This window comes from Sinocyclocheilus anshuiensis, unplaced genomic scaffold, assembly GCF_001515605.1.
Source record: "Sinocyclocheilus anshuiensis isolate Anshui unplaced genomic scaffold, SAMN03320099.WGS_v1.1 scaffold519, whole genome shotgun sequence".
Lineage (NCBI taxonomy): Eukaryota > Metazoa > Chordata > Actinopteri > Cypriniformes > Cyprinidae > Sinocyclocheilus > Sinocyclocheilus anshuiensis.
Genome location: NW_015549637.1, coordinates 837,819 through 860,064, shown reverse-complemented (window position 1 = coordinate 860,064; position 22,246 = coordinate 837,819). Strand labels below are relative to the sequence as shown.

Sequence of the window (22,246 nt, the reverse complement as noted above, 5' to 3'; positions counted from 1 at the left end):
AGTCGCCTATTGTTGTCATGATCAATCACTGGTGTTATTTACTGGTTAGGATGAACACAAATCATTTTAACGACTATGGTGATGAACATTATGACTTTGATCTGGTCTCACCTGTCGTTATCAGTAGGCCTAGTCACGGTTTCAGGTAACTGACTGTCAATAGTTACTTTTAGCATCATTATCTGTGAAGTGTGTGTGTGTGTGTGTGTGTGTGTGTGTGTGTGTGTGTGTGTGTGTGTGTGTGTGTGTGTGTGCGTCTGCGTCTGCGTGTGCGTCTGCATGTGCGTGTCTGTGTGTGTGTGTTTATTTTATCTTTATGTGTGTTTAATCTTGGAGCAAATTGCTCTGATGAATCCGAACGGCAGGACACTGAAAATCTAGTCGCTTATTGTTGTCATGATCAATCATTGGTTGCCTACCGTTAGAGCCTGTTGATGAGTATGAGGAAGAACGTCCATTACATCAGAATATCCAAAAATAGCCAGACTGTGGTCAGGTTGAATATTAATTTTGTAAGCACTAGAAAACAATTCGAAAATGTTAGACCAGAAAACATACAGAATAGGACAAAACCAAAATAAATGTGCCAGTGTCCCCTCCGCCCTATTGCATCGATCACATTGAGAAGATATAGAGGGAAATATTTTATTTTATCTAGTTTTGGAATAATGAAGACAATGTATAACTTTGAACTGGATTCATTTATATCTCGAATTTACCGAACAACTCTTTATTCTCAAGGCTTCTTCCCAGATCTCATCAGTCACTTCATCGCTCAGTTCAGTAGACCAGACTGCTTTAAGGTGCTTAGGGCATACAGATGTTGCAAAAGCACGAATAAAGCAAGATACCAGATGTCTGGTCTCAGGATTAGACGATAAGAGATCATGAATAATAGGATTTTTAGGTTTATTTATAAACTGTGGAATATTTTTCTTTACATCATTTCTAATTTGCAAATAACGGAAAAAGGGAGACTGTGGGAGTGTAAACGTTCATATGAAAATGTACATTTTAAAATATATTAAAATAGAAAACAGATATTTTAAATTGCAATAATATTTTACAATATTCGTGTTTTTAATGCATTTTTTATCAAATAAATGCCGCCTTGATGAGAAGAAGAGACTTCTTTCAAAAACAAAAAATCTTTCTGACCCCAAACTGTTGAACAGTAGGAAACATCCACATGAAGTGAGTTTGCATGAAGACTTGTTATGTTTGTATGAACCACACGATGGCGTCAGAGCATTGAACATTAAGTGTTGCGACTCAAATTCAAAACCCTGTTCAATAAATATTTGCACTTCCAACCTCAGATGAGAAGCTTTTAAATCAAAGCCCATTAGTTCAGATTTGTTGAGTTTTGTACTCTAAGATAACCATAATAACCATAAACCTGAGTTAAACAGAAGACCAATTAAAATGGTTAGGGTTATTGTTATATTTCTGTCATATTTCTTACTTTAGTTTCAAAGAACAGCCTGCTGCCTTTTGAATGCAGTCTCGCTCAAATATAAGATTTCCACTTCCACTTGTTTTTGCTGAATAATTTCCAGTGTTATTTAAATGTAGTAGTGATACTTTTTTGTATGAGTCCATAATAATTCACTAATAAGTCACTATTATTCTGTGAACCACAGAAAGAAGTATTGATGTGAATTTGAAATCACAGCTGGAAGTTCTGTTTTTCCCCCATTATTTTATTATTTTTTTTATTCTATATATTATTATTGTTGTTCATATATTTATAGGCTTGATGCAATTCATAATTACCCAGGTAATTAACACATTTACTAAGGCAATGCACTGGTTATCTGTAAGGGAGATGCATTAATATCATTGTTAATACTAAATTGTAGGCAAAAGGGTGAAGTGGTGAAGTGTTTATTAATTTAATGTGTAGAACAAAGACTAGGTAGATTATAGAAAATGAAGACGACTTAAAAACGGCCCTTAACACCAAACCACCAAACTCTTTATAAATCGCGTCGTAGCAGTCATTGCACCAACCCGGAGTAAACACTGCACGTGCAGTTTTTCTTTAGAGCAAATATAGAACAAAAGCACAGGCGATCTGCTCGTGGAATGAGAAATGTTTCCGTTTACATTGTTCATGATACGTCATTGACTGTGAACTGCAGTCTTGGCAAATGGGAGCCCATTATGAGATAACTCTACAAGTGTGAAAATACTGAGTTTTTTTTTTTTTTTAGCAAAAGTCTCCATTTGATCTCTCATTCATTTCAATACTGTCTAGAGAAACGCAAAGTCGTGCATTTAATCTTTAATGTTTTCGCTCAATGCAGCGAGTGTTCACGACACAATCCTGAGCGCACTGACAGTTAACAACGAGAGCGCAGATGCACCAGTGCTGCTCACGAGCAACGAGTCCTGTCTCAGCGGCGCAGCAGCGAGCGTCGCGAGCGTCTCAGATCGCTTCAGAAGCAGCGGCAGCAGCAGCACGCGCGCGGACACGGACGGAGATGGCGGGAGCGCAGCCGGGGGTCCACGCGCTCCAGCTCAAGCGCGTTTCAGTGCCCGAGAGCCTGAGGACCGGCGACAAGTTCATTAAATGGGACGATGTAAGTAACATGCGTGGCAATGCCCGTCCGTTTCCTAGATTTCATCGTCCTATTTTGTTGGAAAACATTAAAAAGATAGATCACCACAAAATGAAGCTTCTGTCGTCATGTATTCTCCCGCGTATGACTGACTGACTTCTGTTAAACCCCATTCATCCCAGCGTTTCCCACAAGTATCTTAAACTTAAAGAGATCGTAGAAATCAGTGTTTTGGATCTAGTAAATAATGACAAACTTTACATTTTTGGGTGATTATCTCTTTTAATGCAAATATATTGTGTAGGATGGCTTTTTCATTTTTAGAAAATATGTATTTCAAACCAATGTATTCATCTTCATCTTGATCAGTTATATTGCACTATTGGGGCATGTTTGTATAGCTGCTTCCTTTTCTTTAATAGATTGTTAGTGATATTTGTTTGACATTATGTTTAGGCAAATTACCTTTATTAATAACTTTAATCATAACAGCTGACAGCACATGCACCTGGCACGTGATCCTGGAAATCTGATGATTATCTTCAATGTAACGTTTCCTTGTTCCCATATTTCCTCATATTCTCCCCTTTCATGGCCTCTCCTGCCTTAAAAGGTCAAAGCTGTTCACGAAAGTCATCAAGTCCAAGTGCTTTCATCAGGGTTAGGTAAAGAAAATGCTGACACAGAGCTTCATGGGGGAGGGACAAACATAACTAAACAACAGCGATAACTACTTTAACTGAAGATCACAAATTCACAATGCGTGCAATGTGAGTTTGACACAAATTATGGATAGGGTCCTTGTATTATTGGCTTTCCAAGATGATTGCACATAAGTAATAGAGGAAGAATTACTGTATATTGTTAATAATTCCAAGCCTCAGTTAAACTATGTTGTGTTTGGCATAGAGATGACAGTAGCGTGTCAGCTTCTGATGAGACTTTGTTTAGGAGAGAAGTGGGATTTCTATTTTTCCTGTCAGAAACCACTTTATCAGGTTTATTCGAACATCTCTAGCAATGCTGCACTTCAGGAGTGGTCTTCATTATCCACTGTGCCCAGCCCATGAACTGCAGAAATGCATGAATTAATGAATTAATGAATTAATGGTTTTGTAAACCACCTGCACAGGGCCGGATTTACGCACAGGCATTCTAGGCACGTGCCTATGCTCGCTCGTCCTCTCTCTCTCTCTAATAACTGCATTAATAACTGCATTAGCCTGCATATCAATGGCCCAATCCTCTGTTATTAGCTCTAAAATTAAGTTTTGGAATTTTCAATGGAAGGTTTGGGATGAGGTGCGTAAAAATAGTAAACAAACAATAGGGTAAAAAATGACAAACTATTTCCATGTCTTCCACCTTTTTTATGTACGGAAATCACGCTTTCACCGGTTCTCTCTCACAGACGCGCACACACGCGGACAGAAACGCTGCCCCGCGAATTTATCAATAAAATAGTTTCGCAGCTGAAAAGCCACATGACATTTCTCAGTAGGGAGTTTCTTGAAGCAGTTTAACTTAAAGATTCGCTATTAGTCGACGCTGCTGCTGAACACTGCTGAGAGACTCACAGAAGCACGTATTCACACGCGCTTAATATCTCTCTCTTTTTCTCACTCTAATAACTGCATTAATAACTGCATTAGCCTGCATATCAATGGCCCAATCCTCTGTTATTAGCTCTAAAATTAAGTTTTGGAATTTTCAATGGAAGGTTTGGGATGAGGTGCGTAAAAATAGTTCAACACATTTCAGGACGGAAACATGTCAAATGTCTTGAAACAAATCATCTGAACAATGTCTTGATGTGTGGTTGTGACTCCTAGCCATTAAAATTATTAGAGAAATAACTCCCGAAGAGGTACGCCGCGCCTATTAATGGAATGGTCTTTCTGAGTTCTCAAACAAATTAAGAGCTACATTCGATTTTTATTGACTGAACGCAAGCGCGTATTGCGATAGAAAAACACTAACGTTTCCACTGATTAAGAAATATTTTTGTTTGCTTGGGTGGTAATATTAGGTCTAACATATTAATAGGGAAGTGGGGCCCAAAAATTTGTTTTGCCTATGTCACAAAAAGAGGTAAATCCGGCCCTGCACCTGCATGTACTGAACCAGCAGGCAGATTGTTTATGATCATCATTGCTGATGCTAATGCCTCATCTTTGGTGATGCTGGAACTCTGATCTTAGACTGTCATAAACTGCCCCAGTTAAATCTTTGTCAAGAGAAGCGGTGTGGCATGATGGTTGACTAGTTGATTATTCATCCAATAACCAAGTTAGTGAGGTCAACAAGTTGTTGGATTTTTAAACTGTTGGGGCTCAAGGACATATCATGATCATCTTGTCAGCCAGCCTCTTCCTAATATAAAGGCAGCTATAAAAATGTAATTACAGAGGTTGGTACTGTAATCTGATTAGAGTCAGATGAACCCAAAACCGCGGACAGAAACGCTGCCCCGCGAATTTATCAATAAAATAGTTTCGCAGCTGAAAAGCCACATGACATTTCTCAGTAGGGAGTTTCTTGAAGCAGTTTAACTTAAAGATTCGCTATTAGTCGACGCTGCTGCTGAACACTGCTGAGAGACTCACAGAAGCACGTATTCACACGCGCTTAATATCTCTCTCTTTTTCTCACTCTAATAACTGCATTAATAACTGCATTAGCCTGCATATCAATGGCCCAATCCTCTGTTATTAGCTCTAAAATTAAGTTTTGGAATTTTCAATGGAAGGTTTGGGATGAGGTGCGTAAAAATAGTTCAACACATTTCAGGACGGAAACATGTCAAATGTCTTGAAACAAATCATCTGAACAATGTCTTGATGTGTGGTTGTGACTCCTAGCCATTAAAATTATTAGAGAAATAACTCCCGAAGAGGTACGCCGCGCCTATTAATGGAATGGTCTTTCTGAGTTCTCAAACAAATTAAGAGCTACATTCGATTTTTATTGACTGAACGCAAGCGCGTATTGCGATAGAAAAACACTAACGTTTCCACTGATTAAGAAATATTTTTGTTTGCTTGGGTGGTAATATTAGGCCTAACATATTAATAGGGAAGTGGGGCCCAAAAATTTGTTTTGCCTATGTCACAAAAAGAGGTAAATCCGGCCCTGCACCTGCATGTACTGAACCAGCAGGCAGATTGTTTATGATCATCATTGCTGATGCTAATGCCTCATCTTTGGTGATGCTGGAACTCTGATCTTAGACTGTCATAAACTGCCCCAGTTAAATCTTTGTCAAGAGAAGCGGTGTGGCATGATGGTTGACTAGTTGATTATTCATCCAATAACCAAGTTAGTGAGGTCAACAAGTTGTTGGATTTTTAAACTGTTGGGGCTCAAGGACATATCATGATCATCTTGTCAGCCAGCCTCTTCCTAATATAAAGGCAGCTATAAAAATGTAATTACAGAGGTTGGTACTGTAATCTGATTAGAGTCAGATGAACCCAAAACCAGCTTAATTATACTGGGCTTCCTTCAAATCCTTCAAATAACCGAGTAATTGACTAGTAATCCAAACAATCAAACTAGCCAATTTAGAAAATCTGTGGGTTTGTACATCTTGTAGTCAAGAGAAAACAAAATAAAATGTGTTTTTAGCACTTCTCATATTATTGCCTCCTTAAGAAGAGTTGCTTTTTTATATTCCTCATTTATACGTCAGTTTGGATAAAAGTGTCTGCTGAATTAATAAATAAATGTCATGTTTGAGAGTGACAACTGTATTTAAAATTGAGTGTGAATCTCCTAAATGACCGTTTTTAAGTGGGTCCAGAATAGAAGCTAATATTAACGACCAGAGACATATTATTGTCCTCCATTCTTCATACCATGTAGATTTCCAGTGTCTTTTTATCTGATCTTAGTTTTATAAACAAAAAGAAATGAAATATCCAAAATGCTCCAAAACAGCTTTCGGAGCTGATAAATGATGCAGTCTTGAAGTAGCGGATCGCTTTCTCTGATCTCCTCCAGTGACCGCCGTGTTTCCTAACATGTGCATGAGGAGCAGGGATGCATGTGATCCTGTTTTTTCCAGTTTGTGGTGGTTTTGGGTGTGATTCCAGGCTGATTTCCTGAGTTTCCCCAGTTCACATGTTTTTATCCTGTGCACTCCTTCCTCTTTTGTCCCTTTCAGTCTTTCAACTTTCTTCATCCTGTTTCACTTTTAGCTTTTAAAGTCTTTGTGTTCTCACTGGTAAAACTGAAAAGCAAAGCGGTTTGCTGGAAGAGACTTTTGAAGCCCAGAGTTTTCTGCAGAATCATTTCATTGCAGCCTTTCACTTACTGTTGTGCTCGTTTTTATTCGTTACTACCTACTGGGAACAAGCCAAAGAAATATCAAAGAAAGTTTTTTTTTAATCAGTAGGCCTATTAGTAATTCAGTACACCTCATCTTACTTGCCATGCCAGTCTGTCAGGAAACAACTACTTCTAGAGAATTAGTGATCACCGAAATGTCACATTGCACCTAAGTAGGGCTGGTCGGTATGCACAACTGTAAAAACATGTCAAGACATTTTGCATGGTGGATATATTGGCCAGGACTTCTTTGTTATTGATATGTGAGAGTCATTCAGACTGCTCAGGGCTGCGTTTCTCGATAACGATTGATCTTAGTCTATCAGAAGATGCAGCTCTCCAGTGCGTGTCAATCCAGTGTTGTTTCTCAGGGACTGCTGGAGAATGACTGATCTGAGCCGGGTTGGCATATGGAGACACAACTGTTCAGATCAAGTGTGGCGTCTGGCTGCGCTGGCACCTGACATCTTAACTGTGATGCTCCATCCACAGTCAATTACATATAATCATAACCACGGTCATAGCACTGGGAAAACTGTCAGCCACATGACACATTGAGCTTCCTTCAGCTCTCCAAGTTTTTCAGCATTCAGAATGAAGAGCTGCTGCTCAAGGTTTTCAAGGTTCCAGCAGAATGAGTGACAAAACAAAAATGAGTCAATCCCGCAAAGACCGCTCGCCGTGATTCAGACGTTTTCTGAGCACTTCAATTGAAAACTCGAACAGCAGCGTGCTTTGCGGCGCATTACGAGGTTTGAACGTGTGCTGAATTAAAATGATTTCCTCACACTAACAGCAATGAATCTGAGACCAGATGTCTGTAGACTCGCACTGAGAAAATACTTTTATATTTAAAAAATATTTGATATATATATATTTTATTAGTCATATATACATCAAATACAACATGCAATATAAAATAATATATTTTAATATATAATAAACATATTACAATATACCATGTTATATTGCAAGTCGTATTTGATGTGTAAACTTTTTTTTGAGATATTCAAAATATGATAATTAAGTATATAAATGCTTGCATATATATAATTATTAAATTATATTAAACATATGATGTGATAAGTATAAATATTACTCACATATTAGATATTATTTTTTATATATTATTTACGCACAAAATGTTTATAAATATATTTATTCTTCTTTACATTTTTATATTGTTTTGTATATTGTGTATTGTTTATTCCAAATTGAAATAAGATATATATATATATATGTGTGTGTGTGTATGTGTGTATATGTGTATATATATATATATATACACAGAGACGTTATTTCCGAGTCCAATACATTACTGCTTTTCGTGCAAGTCAGCAAGTCATTGACAGATTTTTTTTTCCCCAGTCTTTGAAGCATATTTCCTACATTATTTCTTTTATTCATTTTTTTTGTTCAGTCATTTAATTTAGATGTGTATTTCTATTTTTTCTGCCCTTTTTAATTATTTCATTTATAAATTCATTTAAAAAAACAACAACAACAACAAAAACGAGTAATAAAGTGTACAATAAAGTACAATCATATACTTATATCATAATCACATTGCACTTGAATAAAGTTAAAGGTGTAATCTGCCGATTGTCCTGCAGGTGACCGCATAAATCTGTCTTCTTACGATGCACTTAAAGCTTTACGATTACTCCAGAGCACTCATAGATCTACGATGATTTTCAAGTGCTATTTAAGTTATGATGCTTTTGGGAAACAGACCATAATATTACGATCAGTCGTACGATCATTTTTACGAACTTCTTAGGCTTACGAAGCTTTTGGGAAACGCAGCCCAGAACAGTTCGGCCTGATGGCGTTTGGTTGTTTACAGTCACAAATTCACTCATGTTTTAATCTACAGTTGATCTGATGTGCATCACAGGTGTGTGTTTATCAGCTTCATGTGTGTCTCATCCAATCAGAATCAGAGCCTGGACTCTCTGTTTTCTAATATTAGTTTAGCTGTTTTGAGTCTTTCATTTTGAAATGAGTCCTATGCCCAATATGACCTGTGTTGCAGCCTGGAATTAAACCACATCATGCTGGTTTGGTCTGGTCAGAGGAGAACTGGCCCCCAAAGGAGCCTGGTTTCTCCCAAGGTTTTTTCTCCATTTCTGTCACCGATGGAGTTTCGGTTTCTTGCCACTGTCACCTTTGGCTTGCTTAGTTGGGGACGCTTAATTTCTGGCAATATTGTTGACTTGATTGCACAGATACTATTTGAACTGAACTGAGCTGTATGATGACATCACTGAATCCTCAATGAACTGACTTTAGCTGAAAAACTGACTGTTTTCTGTCCTGTTGCATTATCAGCACGTTTTTCCTGTTTGAAATCTTTTGATGTTTTGCTGTGAGTCCATCAAGATTAAAATAAAAAAAAGAAAATAATCAAACGAGGCTACTCATGTTTTCAGTTGTAAAGTATTTAATTAACTAAATTAAAAGCAAAAAAAAAGATATAGAAATCATTTTTATTGAATTGCCAATAAAATAACCTTTATTATTTACAATATACAATGTAATTGTGTATAAGGCAAGGTTAAAAAAGAAATGATTGATTGAGTCAGTGTGGAAGAACTTGACTGGTCTGCTGTGATTTTAAATGAAGACCTTGAGCTAAAAACTCATCACCAAACACCAATGACTTGTACATACAATATATGGACAAAAGTATTGGGAAACCCCCTTCTTTAGAACAGAAGAAGGCACTTCCAAAACTGTGGCAACAACGATGGAAACATAATTCATGTATTTAAAAATGTATTTCCATCTCTGCTGCAACAGTTTTGGAAGCGTCTAAAATGACTAATGCTTAAACATTAAGATTTGTACTCATGGAAATTACTAAAGTAGTCAAACCTGTTTATTAGAAGGGGGTGTCCCAATACTTTTGGCAATATAGTGTGTGTATATATATATATATTTGTAAAATGGCACAGCTTTTTTTTTATATCTGAAAGTACACTCTTAACATGAGTCAGTCAAGCATTATAATATGATAATCAAGTATTATTTAATGATAGAACTTTAGTAATTAGAATTAAAACTGGCTAACCATGTTTGAGTGCATATTAGTCATTTTAACTGAACTTAGGACTGGTGTTGTTTTTTTTGTTTTTTGGTCATTCAGTGTTTCTGTAAAAAAAAATGGGGGGAAAAACTAAACAATAATACTGACAAGATAATAATAATACTACTATGAATTCTATTAATGAGAACATTATAAAACGCACTAAGGATTAATGAGCTGCTGGATTCATAAATATTAATCAGGTTATGTGCATTTGCTCGAACTGATTTGCTGAAATCAAAACAGGGACGATAATAGGTGAGCGCCAGCCAATGAGATCGTCGTTTGCGCATTAGTTCCGCCTACTACCGGAGAACCCGGCATTTCTTAAAAGCTGAAGAATTCCAAAGGAACTCCGTTATTTTGACAGGAAAATGCAACAAAGAATATCGTTTACATGTAGCACGTCAATTCTGCATGGTATGTAAGACTCACTCTCGCTCGCTCTCTCTTTCTTTCTTTCTGTGTGTGAGACAAAGCGACGAGTCGTGCGCCTTCACGCTACAGTTTATGGTATGTCTAATACAGCCTATGCAGGTGCGCTGCGCATCCATTCAGATGAACTGAAAAACAGCACAGATCACTTGACGGAGAGTGAAACTCTGAAGCGCTCAGTCATACTTATACTTAATAGCCTCCAACTCACACACTGGCGAGTAAAATCAGAACATTTATTAGCCAATGGCTAATATTAGACATCATTTAGTCGCCCAGAGGGAAGATTTAGTCGCATATGCGAGTGATTTACTCGCAGTGTAGAGGGTTATGTCCATTATGAACAGTTGAAATCGTGTGTGTGTGTGTGTGTCTCACTGTTTTGCAGGGGAATACTAAGGAAAACATCACCGGCTTACTTGTTACATTTAAAAGACATTATGGTTGTTAAACGGCCTCGTCTTCTCCATGCCTTGAGCAAAAGATGTCTGACTGCATGCATGTTGCCATCATGCAGAAAATGTCTCTTGAGCTTTGCTTATTCAATGTATTTGCAGTAACAAAAAGCCATGAGAATACTCAAAGCTCATTTCTCCAGCCAAGAGATTGATTTTCCCCGTTTGCAGCGCTCACTCACTCAGACGCCTCCACCTCAAGTCTGCTGGTGTATTTGCTGTCTGCCTTTAAATCGCTGTGACTAACAGAAGATCTGTAACTGCGGGAACCCAATGGAAAGAAGACCTCCTCAGTATCTCAGTTGTTTCTCCCAGACAATAATGAGATTAAATGGGGAGCAAATAGAGACTTTCTCTAGGAATATGTCTGTCACCATCTACCGCTGGAAAGGAGCTCTGTCCTCCTCAGGCTCAGATACCAGGCTGGGCTGGTTTTGTTTCAGTGAAGGACACAAAGGGATTGGAAACCTGCTCTATTATCTATAACACGAGCAGCATGTCAGTACCAGTGTTCTTGGCCACTGTTTGTCATTCGGTGGCAGAACCTGCATCCAAAAGCCTCCCAGCAATAAATCATTTAGAAACAGGAACCAGTCAGACAAGCTGTTGACTATATATGATTGGACACACTCGTAAAACCTCTGGTGTGTGATCTGGGTGGTGTTTATCTCTTCTCAGTGCGTACTGGTCACAGATGTGGTGTTTTGGACTCCATAATAAAAGCATTGATGCGTGTTGAATCTCTGTATGCGTTATCGGCCCCTGTTGAAGTTTAGGTGCTACAAATCACCACAGAACAAAGGCGTGTGGGTCTTTTTATAGAGCTCCAGTAATATCTGCAGCTGCTATGTAAAGTTGTCCTGAGGGTTATATGACACACGAGCTGCTCTTGTCTTTCTGTGCTTGACGGCTCACACCAGACCCTCAGTTTGACTCACGATAAGGATTGTTTTGTCTCCTCACTCTACTGGTTCACATTTTTCCTCCTCTTTAATTTCTCTATTTACACGAATGTAAACATGCCATATATATAATTTGTCTCATCTACCCACACTTCAGTCATATTAAGGGTGCTCCGATCAGGATTTTTGGAGCCAATCGTCGATCACAGGAAGCAGTATCTGCCGATACGATCACCGATTACGATCTTTTTGAAGCCTTCTTTTTATCATGTAGAATTATTTATAGTGATGCTCCAATCAGGATTTTTACAGACATTCATTCAGGGCCTGAATTTCATTTTTGAAAATGGGGGGAATTCCCCAGTTGACTCATGTGGGGGGAATTTTTTAATTTAAGGGGTGGGGGTGGGGCATTTTTTAGAGAAAAATATATAATTATCTCACCTTAAATGTTTGATCATGCAGTACATTTTTGTTTTTATTGTGGGGCAGTTGTTGCACAATAGCTTACACTCAGCACCAGCCTGATTTGGTGAGCTGTATGTAAGTAGGCCTTATGTGTGCGCTTCGAGTGTGCATGAGCTCTGAATGGTTTAAAAACTGGCAAGACTTGAAAAGAAATGCAAAATATAAACTTTGGTGACAATATGACACTGCCTCCTTTATAGAGACCACCGATCAAACTTCCCAAATCCATTATTGGCCGATAGCGATTGGTAGCCGATCAATCGGAGCACCCCTAAGTCACATAATACATTAGATTAGTATTCATTATGTTGACTGTCATAAAACTAACCCTTGTGCTGTGATGACACTGATGTGATTGTGTTTGTTGTTCTCTTGTGTTTTTGTAGGACTGCACTACAGTTACGCCCGTGACGCTGCGTGTTGACCCGCGGGGCTACTTCCTGTACTGGACCGATCAGAATAAGGTAATTAGTGTCATTTTTCAAGTGGAGGGAAATCTCTCTCTTTTTCAGACGCTCAGTGAGTTTTCTGTAGCGAACTCTGTCCTGCATTATAGACGACGACAAAACTACTGCCGATCAATAATAGTGAGTGTCTCTTACACAGTGGTTTGCTTTTAATTAATGCATGTCAGTTTCTCCTCTAAACGTAATGGCCTTTTTAGTGTTTTGCAGTGCTTTGTAAAAATATGTTAGCAGCTGATTTCTGACAGTTTAGATGGATGCAATTAGACATACTTGTAAATTGGCTAGGAAGGAGAACTGGGAGGTTGCTGTCTTCTGACAAATGTAACACAAGAAGAACGTGAGTATTTGTCTTTCAGAACAGAAGCTTGTGGATCGACTTGCGATTTTCTTCCACTGCACACATGCACAAAATATCTCTGCAATGCCATTTTTGGGAAAGCATTGAGGTTTGAGGAAGGGGTGATTTTCTTACAATTTTCAACTGTAGAATACAAGAAATGAGAAGTCTTTCTACTCACCATTGTAAGTATGCATTACAAACATGATTCTGTAAATATGCAGTATTATATAGCTATACCACTAACAGAAAATTTAAGTCAACACTAGTTGCTGAAAGTCAGATTCAGTCTGCATTTTGGGCATTTGGAGTTCACAGAAAATTGTATTGTGTATGATGAGCAGAGACTCAGACTCTGGTTTCATCTGGTCGGATGATATCAGACATCAGATATCAGATATTATTGATATTTTGAGTCGATTTTAGACATTTTCATATTTTTTAAAGTGACTTATAAACGACTTACCACCTCTTTCTCCCATTGCGATCTGTACAGTGTGTGATCCTTGGTCGTTTAATGTGTGATGCCCTCTTTTTGTCTGTAGCCTTTTACAAAGTCAGCAAGTTGTATGATGTTCAGATTTGGGGAGTCGTGTAGTGTATTTTAGCCTTTAAAAGTGAAAAAAGTGAAGTGAGTGACGTGACATGTGGCCAAGTATGGTGACCCATACTCGGAATTAGTGCTCTGCATTTAACCCATCCAAAGTGCACACACACAGCAGTGAACACACACCCAGGGAGCAGTTGGGGGTTCGGTGCCTTGCTCAAGGGCACCTTAGTCGTGGTATTGAAGGTGGAAGAGAGTGCTGTACATTCACTCCCCCCACCTACAATCCCTGCCGGTACGAGACTCGAACTCACAACCTTTAGGTTACGAGTCCAACTCTCTAACCATTAGGCCATGACTTCTCCATATACATATACATATTTATACATCAGTTAGTTCCGTCGGGGTTCTGTGAGTGCTGATTTAACAGTCCAGCAGCATCACTCTGCTTGTCTGTGTTTGCTCCAGACAGATATATCTTTTGAATAATGTGCACTGATGAATTGTGTGCAGTGAGACCAGATACATGTATTAAGAAATGAAGAAGTGTCTATTTGAATGTCGTCATGTTGTGGTTTTTAAAGATGTCCTGCACATCATGCTAATAGGTGTTTTTCTGTCTGATTCTTGGCAGTGCTGTGCTCCTCTTCCAGGGAACAATCAAATAATCATAAATCCCCAGCATATCAGAATACAAAAACTAACTGAGACAGATTTGAAAACTTAAACCACGGAGGCTATCTGCTAATGGAGAGATGCTTTGTTGTTGCAGCTCTGGCACATGAATCGGCTCTCACTGTCATGTAATCTGCCTTGACCCTCTGCCTCTTGTGGCTTTACATCTAGTTTGTCCATCGTATAATCATCTGACGTTGTCATTTGCCTGCTGTCGCTCTCGGTAGCTTCAGGAAACATTCTTAAGAACAGACTTCTCCTTAACTGATCATTTCTTTGTTTAGAAAAAGAATGCTTCTTAAGAATGTTCTTATCTTTTCACTTAAGATTGTTCTTAAGACGAAACATAAAAAGAATTTGAGTTCTTGAAAAGAATCTTCTTAAAAATCCTTGTAAATAACTTCTTAAATTTAGGATTGCTTCAAACTTATCTTAAATCCCCAAAGGTAAGATGTTATATGAATTGATTGGCTTATTTCAAATTAATTGTTGTAATTTAGCATAACAACATAATACATATTACTGTACTAGGGATGTGCACTAGTTTTCTGAAGTGACAGACCAGTGATCGATAATGTAAACAATGATTGGTCATGATTATGCAAGACACAACTTTTAGCTGTATTCAAAATTCAGTAACAACTCTACAAAAAAGAGTCAAATAGGGAACTTGCTTTTCATTTTAGCCTATAAATAAACAATTCAAAATACGTGGTGCATTAGACGACGTGAGGCCGAATGCTGGACAACCGTCAAGCTGTTTGCGATGAAAATAGTATGCATGCTTATAGACCTTAATCAAGTCAGATGCCATACTGAATTCAACACGGATGAAAACGAGATGTGAGGGACAGACTACAGTCTTCACAATGGCACACACAGTATAAAGGTCCTAGATCATGTAATTTTTTTCACAACTTACAACTTTCAAAACTGTTTCATGGAGTTTTTGTCTACTGATGTTTCGTCAGCTGAACAAACAACAGTACAATCCACTGAACGCATTGTACTTCTATCCCTCACGGCCTGTCAAAAAATAAATATGGCACTACCCTGTCTATTATGATTATTACGTTAATCTGTAGGCTGTGAAAAAGGTGGCCTTTTAAGTTTTTTCTTTAGTCTTTTCTTCTTAAGAAAAAATAAAATGTTCTTAAGAACATATTTGAGAACTTTTGCACTTAGTAGCATTCTTAAAAACATATTGGAATTTATCTTAAGAAATTTCTGAACTTACTTCTTAAGAAGATTTTCGTGAATCCAGCTCTAGGTTTTTATGTAGTTGTTTATTTGTGTAGGTTGCATAGAACATGGTGTGTGTACATCTGTGTCCTGTGGAGTGACGGCGCTCTTTAGATCCCTCAGTAACAGGTTTCTGCTCCTCTTGTCTCTCTCAGCTGCGCTGGGATCAGGATTGAATCCGGCACTGACCGCAGCTTCTGCTCCCAGAGGAGTTTTGTCACGAGTCTGACATCCATCCACTGCCAATGCACTGCTGACCCGCACTGCGTCCCTTCCCACAATGCAGTGCACTTACACTGTTAATTTTAACAAGCAAACCTTGGCCCATTTAAGCTCCACACTCGTGTGCTGGTATGTAAACAGCAGTGGCTGTTTTTGCCACTTTGCTAAAGGTCTCTGTTGTGATAGTGATGTTGATCTGAAAGCTCGCAGTTTTTTTCCACATAGCAGTACAAATGTAGGGTACATGTAGGCAGCATGAAAGAGAGCAAAAGTTCAGAAAAATGCTTGATGGGCCTCTGAATGTGTAGCGCAGAGGAAGCACAGCATGCTGTTCTTCATCACTTATCAGAAAAAACTGCTCAAAAAGACAGGAATGCAGAAAAGGAAGGAAGCGACTGCAGCCAGGATCCAAATGTTTTTCAGTCACACTGTTCATCTGTGTGTCGCGTTGAGGAAAGCCAGCACATCTCAGCTGTTGTTTAAATACAGCCATATTTTGTTTGCAGAGTGGAACAGGAATGTGAAGTGGGTGATGCGTTTTGAATGTCTCCCAACCCCCCGGCTGTAAGTGAGCTGATCATTTGACTAAAGCATTTGCATGAGGCTGCGGGGCTGTGACACGGTCCTATACTCTGTGGATTGCAGCAGGACGGACTCTCACACAGTAACTCTTAGACAAATCAGTTTACAAAGTCTGCATTTATGATGCTGCTTGAGTCCCATGAGCCTGAGCGTCTCTTATGAGGGATGCAGGTGCAGACGTAGTGGCTTTAGCCGTACAACAGCATGACACCGTACACCTCTGTGCCTTATCTGCTCCTAAAGAGTGCACGCTAGTACAGTAAGGGTGCGTTAAGATACTAGCCCTACTTGAGAGGTAGAAAAGGTACAATGATGTCATTGTAAGTTAAGTATCAACTTTATCTCAGATGTTTCTCCTAAAATTCCATTGGTGAAATGGCACAGTTAATGTGGATGGCACAGCAATAATTTAATGTTGAATGCACAGTATGAGCTCATTTGATTGTGGATTTTGGCATCTTGACAAATCTGAGCACAGTTTACATTTATTCATTTAGCAAACGCTTTTATTCAAAAAGACTTACAAATGAGGAATACAACAAGCAGTTCATCTTAAAGAACCTATAACACGAGAAGTGCTTGCAATACAAAGTTTATGTCAGCAGTATACAGTTAAATGTTTACAGAAGAGATGATTTTTAAGCTGTTTCTCGAATATTGTCAGAGATTCAGCTGTCTGGATAGGGTTTGGAAAATCATTCCACCAGTGAGGAACAGTGAAGGAGAAAGTTCTGGAAAGTGATTTTGTGCCTCTCTGGAAGGGCCTAATCTATCTGATGTTGTGCAACGCAAACCTGCATGCTGTCATTATAAGCAGGGGTGCACATACGTTTTTCAGCCTGGTTCTCATATGAGAACCTGGAGATTTGGTTTGGTCCTCACACTGCATATACTGTTACCCATTAAATATAACTATAAAAAAAATTTAATAAGACTGATAATAATATTGCACTTTATTTTTTATTTTTTTAAATAAACTAAATAATAAAGTGTGATAATACTGTTATATTTTAAAATTAAAAGGAAGTATTAAATACAAATACAATTACTTTATAGTAAACTTAAAATAAAATGTTCATATTTACTACTACTTTTTTTTTATTTTCATCATTTTCGAACTTTTAATCAGCAGGCTTTTATTTTGGCGGGTTGCTGGCAAAGTAAGTATATGCGCTTCCGGGTTTGTGCTTTAAAAAACGGCAGCGGATAGCCTAGATTTATGCTTTCAGTTTGAATAGAAATCTTATACAGTACAGTTTGACGATCTAAAATGGTGATTGTGCATTAACAGCTGTCAATCATGTCGGTACGCAAATGCGCTGTCAGAACTTATTTACACAGGGCATTTTTTATTTTGGTCGCGCATGCGGACCTGCGGACCACTTATGTGCACCATTGATTATAAGGGTAAATCAGGACACAACCTTCAGTTTGGGGTGGACTATACCAATTAAGAAAAGTCTTCATTTTACTCTCAGTTTAATCTCGTTGCTGTCTAAGAGAATCAATAGAGATATGGTGAGCATGTGTTTTAAACCATGGCCTTGTTCTTCTAGCACCATTTCTTCTCCTGCTCCTGCTGAGTCACCAATAGTTCAAACCCTGTTTTTGCCCAGCGTTGCACTTTTATCTGATTGTCCTGGCAGGCATCTTAGTCCCTTTGTCAGCATAATCACAGCTGTAATCTTCAGCCAATCTACTGAAATTGAAATGTGCTCTATGCCAAATTGAAATGGCTCCCCTCCTTTTCATCAAGTGAGTGCAGCTGACAGGAGGAGAACTTCACAGTGCACATGTCAGTGCTTACTACGAGAGACACTGACTACGTTTACATGGACATCAGTAATCTAATTATTTACCTTATTCTGAATAAGACAATATTACGATTAAGGTGTATACATGAGTTGCTTTTAGAATATTCCTTTCATGTTCACGTTTTACATGTTATAGTACATAGACCGATGAATGGCACACGTCATTACGTCCCACGCGACGCCATCCGACGTCCCCTCCAGAATTTCACATATAAACATAGTTCGTCTTCATTATGATGCCATATACAGTTTTGGGTGTTTCATTTTTAATTTACTGAAAGCTTCAAGTGCAGTTAATTATTTGTCATGCTATACATGCAAACAGACGACGGCGTTGTTGAAGCCGTTTTTTTGTTTGCCGTCAAACGGTTGAGCACTGCCATGTGTGTATCCTGTCGCAAAATGCAACGAAACGTCCTACACGATGGTAATAATGTGATTAAGGTGTTTACATGTCTATTCTGCACTTCAGTAATGCGACTAAAATAGGAATACTCCACATGTCTTAATTCGATTAGTGTTTACTTCGATTATGACTTTAGCCGGATTAAGGTAATCAAAAATCTCTGTTTACATGGTAGATTCGTAATCAAAGTATTGTCTTAATCGTATTAAAATCGGAGTATTGTTGTAAACGTACTGACTGAGGGTACGACGCCTTCACTGCCACCCAACACTACCAGTTCTTGAAAACTTGTGCCACACAAATCAGCTGTTCAGAAACGTAGCCTCCTTTCTTCCAAGTCAAGTCACTTTTATTTCTGTAGCGCTTTATACAATACAGATTGTTTCAGAACAGCTTCACGGTGATAAACAGGAAAATAATGATTCATTGATGGTTCAGAGATCAATTCTGCTGAAAAGCAGCTCTAAAAAACTGGTGTCATTGTTCAGCTGAGGTCAGTGCAGGGTTGATTCAGTTTCAATTCAATAACTGTGTAAAGATCATGAATTATGACAGTAGTGCAGTTCAGCTGTAAAGCAGCCCTGCAGAAAACAGTGATGTCAGCATCATCAGCTCCGTTCAATTCTCGTCCAATAGAATCTGTGCAGTCAATTCAGTGATATTGCTGAATATTAAGAAGAAATATCCAAGAAATAGTCTTGTAGATGTACCAGAGTGTCAAGCCATTTGTTAATGTAACCGTCACACATCACACTGGTGATCCAGCCAACCGGCAGGGAAGTTTTCATTTGATGGGTTCGGATCAGTACAACTGAGTCTGAGCATAGCTAGACAGACTGGTAAGTATTGGATAGATGGAGATTTAGAAAGAAAGCAGCTGTTGAACAGAAGACAGCAGTGCCCTGAAAGCATTAGCTTGAACAACAGAAACTGTGAGATAGTTTGTGATGAAAGAACGGCTGCAGGGCTTTGTCTTGCTGTTTGTTCGTTTTCTGTCCTGCACCGTCTGATATGCTCACAGAGCATGCTTCGTGTTCGCTGCACTTTCGCTGAATGAATCCAGGCTGTACTGTGAGAAGGTCATGGTAAGATCAGCTCACCGGCACTTGGCAGGTCTCTCGTACTCGCTCTCCAAAAGAAAAGGTCTGTTCACAAAACAAGGTGCAGGGCAGGTCTTTGGAAGAGGCCGGAAGAGATCGGTTCACCTGTGGCCTTTGATAGCTGAACTTAACCAAAGTTTACTGTGCACAGCTGACAAACACAGTGTGGATCACGATGTACAATTACACATAACAGAACGGTCTAGGACAGTTCCTGGTGCCTCATTTTCAAGAGAAAAACTCTGCTGCATAGATTGTAATGAAGTAGTTGGAGCTTAAATAAGACAGCCCTCTCTGCATCATGTGTTTTCTTGCCATACAGGGAAGAGAACACGTGTAAGATGAAGGTGTGCTTTTCTGTTTTTCTCTGCCTTCACTTTGTACATGAGCTTGACCTTATGCCAGATCCCAGATGGCCACAACCTCTCATAAAGCACATTGTGAATTCACACACTGTGTGCAGGTTAAGAGTGTTATTTCTGTTTTTCATACTGCAAACTACTTTTACTAAGCTAGTTGTAATGAACCAGCTGTTATAAAAGCTGGTTTTGACTGTTGAAGTAATCCGATGTCCAACAGATCCAAACATACAATGTTTGCTGAAACTAAGCAGACAAGTTTTTGTTTTTTTTTGTAATAGAGAAGCTAATTGAGTGTCGTCTCTGGCTGTGTGAGTCTATGCCGTAAGCAAACCACTTTCAGCCATGTTCTTAAGACCAAAAAAACAGCACTTTTAAATGCGCATGTAAAAGAAAAATGTAACATAGCTTTTGTCAGCGCTTCCCTGCTACTATATCAGTACAACAGCTTTTCTATTGAAAAGCTACATGATTTAATAAATATTTAAACTCCTAACCTACCTTTAAACTGAGAAATGTTAATAGCTAATCAAAGCAACACTGATTGAGTCAGAGAGAGGATGGCATTGATTATCATTATAAATGGAAAAAAACATCAGAATGCAAATAAATAAATAAATAAATAATTACCGCCTCCTCTGTGCTGTGAGATCAGCTGATGGACATCTACATTATTAAAAGTTTTCAGCAAACTGATGCTTATTTGAATAGATTCAAAACAGAACCGTACAGCAGCGGGCTGACTCTTTTTTCAGAGTGGATTTGCATGTCACACTAAACAGACCGTTGACTCAAAGCGTGAGATCTTATAATAGCTGCATGGGCTGCAGGAGGACACAGTCAGGACACGGCTGTTAAAGATCTGTGAAAGTACCACCATTATGCCCTAGAGAAAGACACTTATCTAAGCTCAGGTTACTCCTCCATTCAGGACGTGTGAATCTGAGCTAAACAACGAGGAGCTTTCTCTTAGCTAGTCTTATGTAATCACGCAATGAGGTAACTATACACAATTATATTATTAAAGCACCCAATAATGATGTGAAACGTGGATGTTTTAACGTCTAAACAAGGCCGCTGCTGGCCAAATGGGTGCCCTAAGCAGAATAGTATTGTTGTGCCCTCTCCTTCAAAAAAAAAACATCTACTATAAAGGGTCAAAATAGAACTTTAATAAAATATAAAAGTAAATAAATAATAGTAATTAAATTGGATTATTTATAAATTACAGTTGTAGCTCTAGACAGCTACCTATGGCTGTAATTTTATTAATACCGTTGTCTGATTGATTTTATAGTCTCAAGCATTCAGAAATCACACAAAATAAAATCAAGCAGTTTTACTACGATAAAACCATGGTTCATTTTGGTAAGGGTTGTGATGTCCACATGTTTTTGTTGAAGAAATTAAGTGGATATTTGAATTAAATGTTTGGTCAATATTAAAGAAGGATGTGATCGTCCTGTAAGTGTAGCAACAGCAATTATCAGGCCTTTGGTGCCCTTTGCAGGCATTTGTAATAATGCAAATTGTTTATTTTGTATTACATTATGTATTTAACAGTGTTATTCAGTGAAACCATATGATTATTATTAATTAACCAGTCATTATTGCCTCATTGTTTTTATAATACATTTTAAGTCATGGAAACTAGAATATTAAGTCAGATGCGTCAGTGGTGGTGGTGAAATTATTACCGACATTAAAACACGTTACTAACGTCAACAGTCAAAAACGTTTCACAGGATTATGAACGTAGTTACCTGAAAGTGAAGCACGGGCTTAATCTTGGGTTTTTTTCTTTTTCTTTTCTCTGCGCCGGACTGCACTGTTGTCTTTTCCCTGATATAGTCTAGTTGTCCATTAATTATGATGTTCATTTGTATTCAGCCGCAAACATGAGGTGAGAGCGAGCGCAGATGCTGGAATGGCGCGTCACGTGTGCTTATACTGCCTATACTGTGTTCATCATAAAATGCATTTTTTATAATTATATATATATAATATATATGTTAATGTTTAGATTTTTATTTATGTATATATGTTAATATTAATATAGAATGAAAGTTTTTTTTTTTTTTTGAGCAACTGGGATGGTGCCCTACACAAACTGCGTACTCTGTGTATAGGGAGCGGCAGTACTGTGTCTAAAGCATATCAAGTGAATAAACTAGTCTTCATCGGCTCACCTTTTTACATATGCCCCTTTTTATAATATGTAATATAAGTCTCAGGGGTCCCCAGAATGTGTCTG

The 22,246-nt window shown here is 38.3% G+C and overlaps 1 protein-coding gene across 1 annotated transcript in view; it reads left to right on the top strand.

The window, feature by feature from the left end:
- Positions 1–2,427: 2,427 nt before the first annotated feature.
- Positions 2,428–22,246, top strand: part of plcb1l (phospholipase C beta 1-like) — a 90,263-nt gene continuing 70,444 nt past the window's right edge. Inside the window, exons 1-2 of the mRNA XM_016448824.1 lie at positions 2,428–2,585; positions 12,628–12,705. Coding sequence (XP_016304310.1) covers positions 2,487–2,585; positions 12,628–12,705 — 177 coding nt within the window. The 5' untranslated portion in view covers positions 2,428–2,486. The remainder of the gene's footprint in view (positions 2,586–12,627; positions 12,706–22,246) is intronic.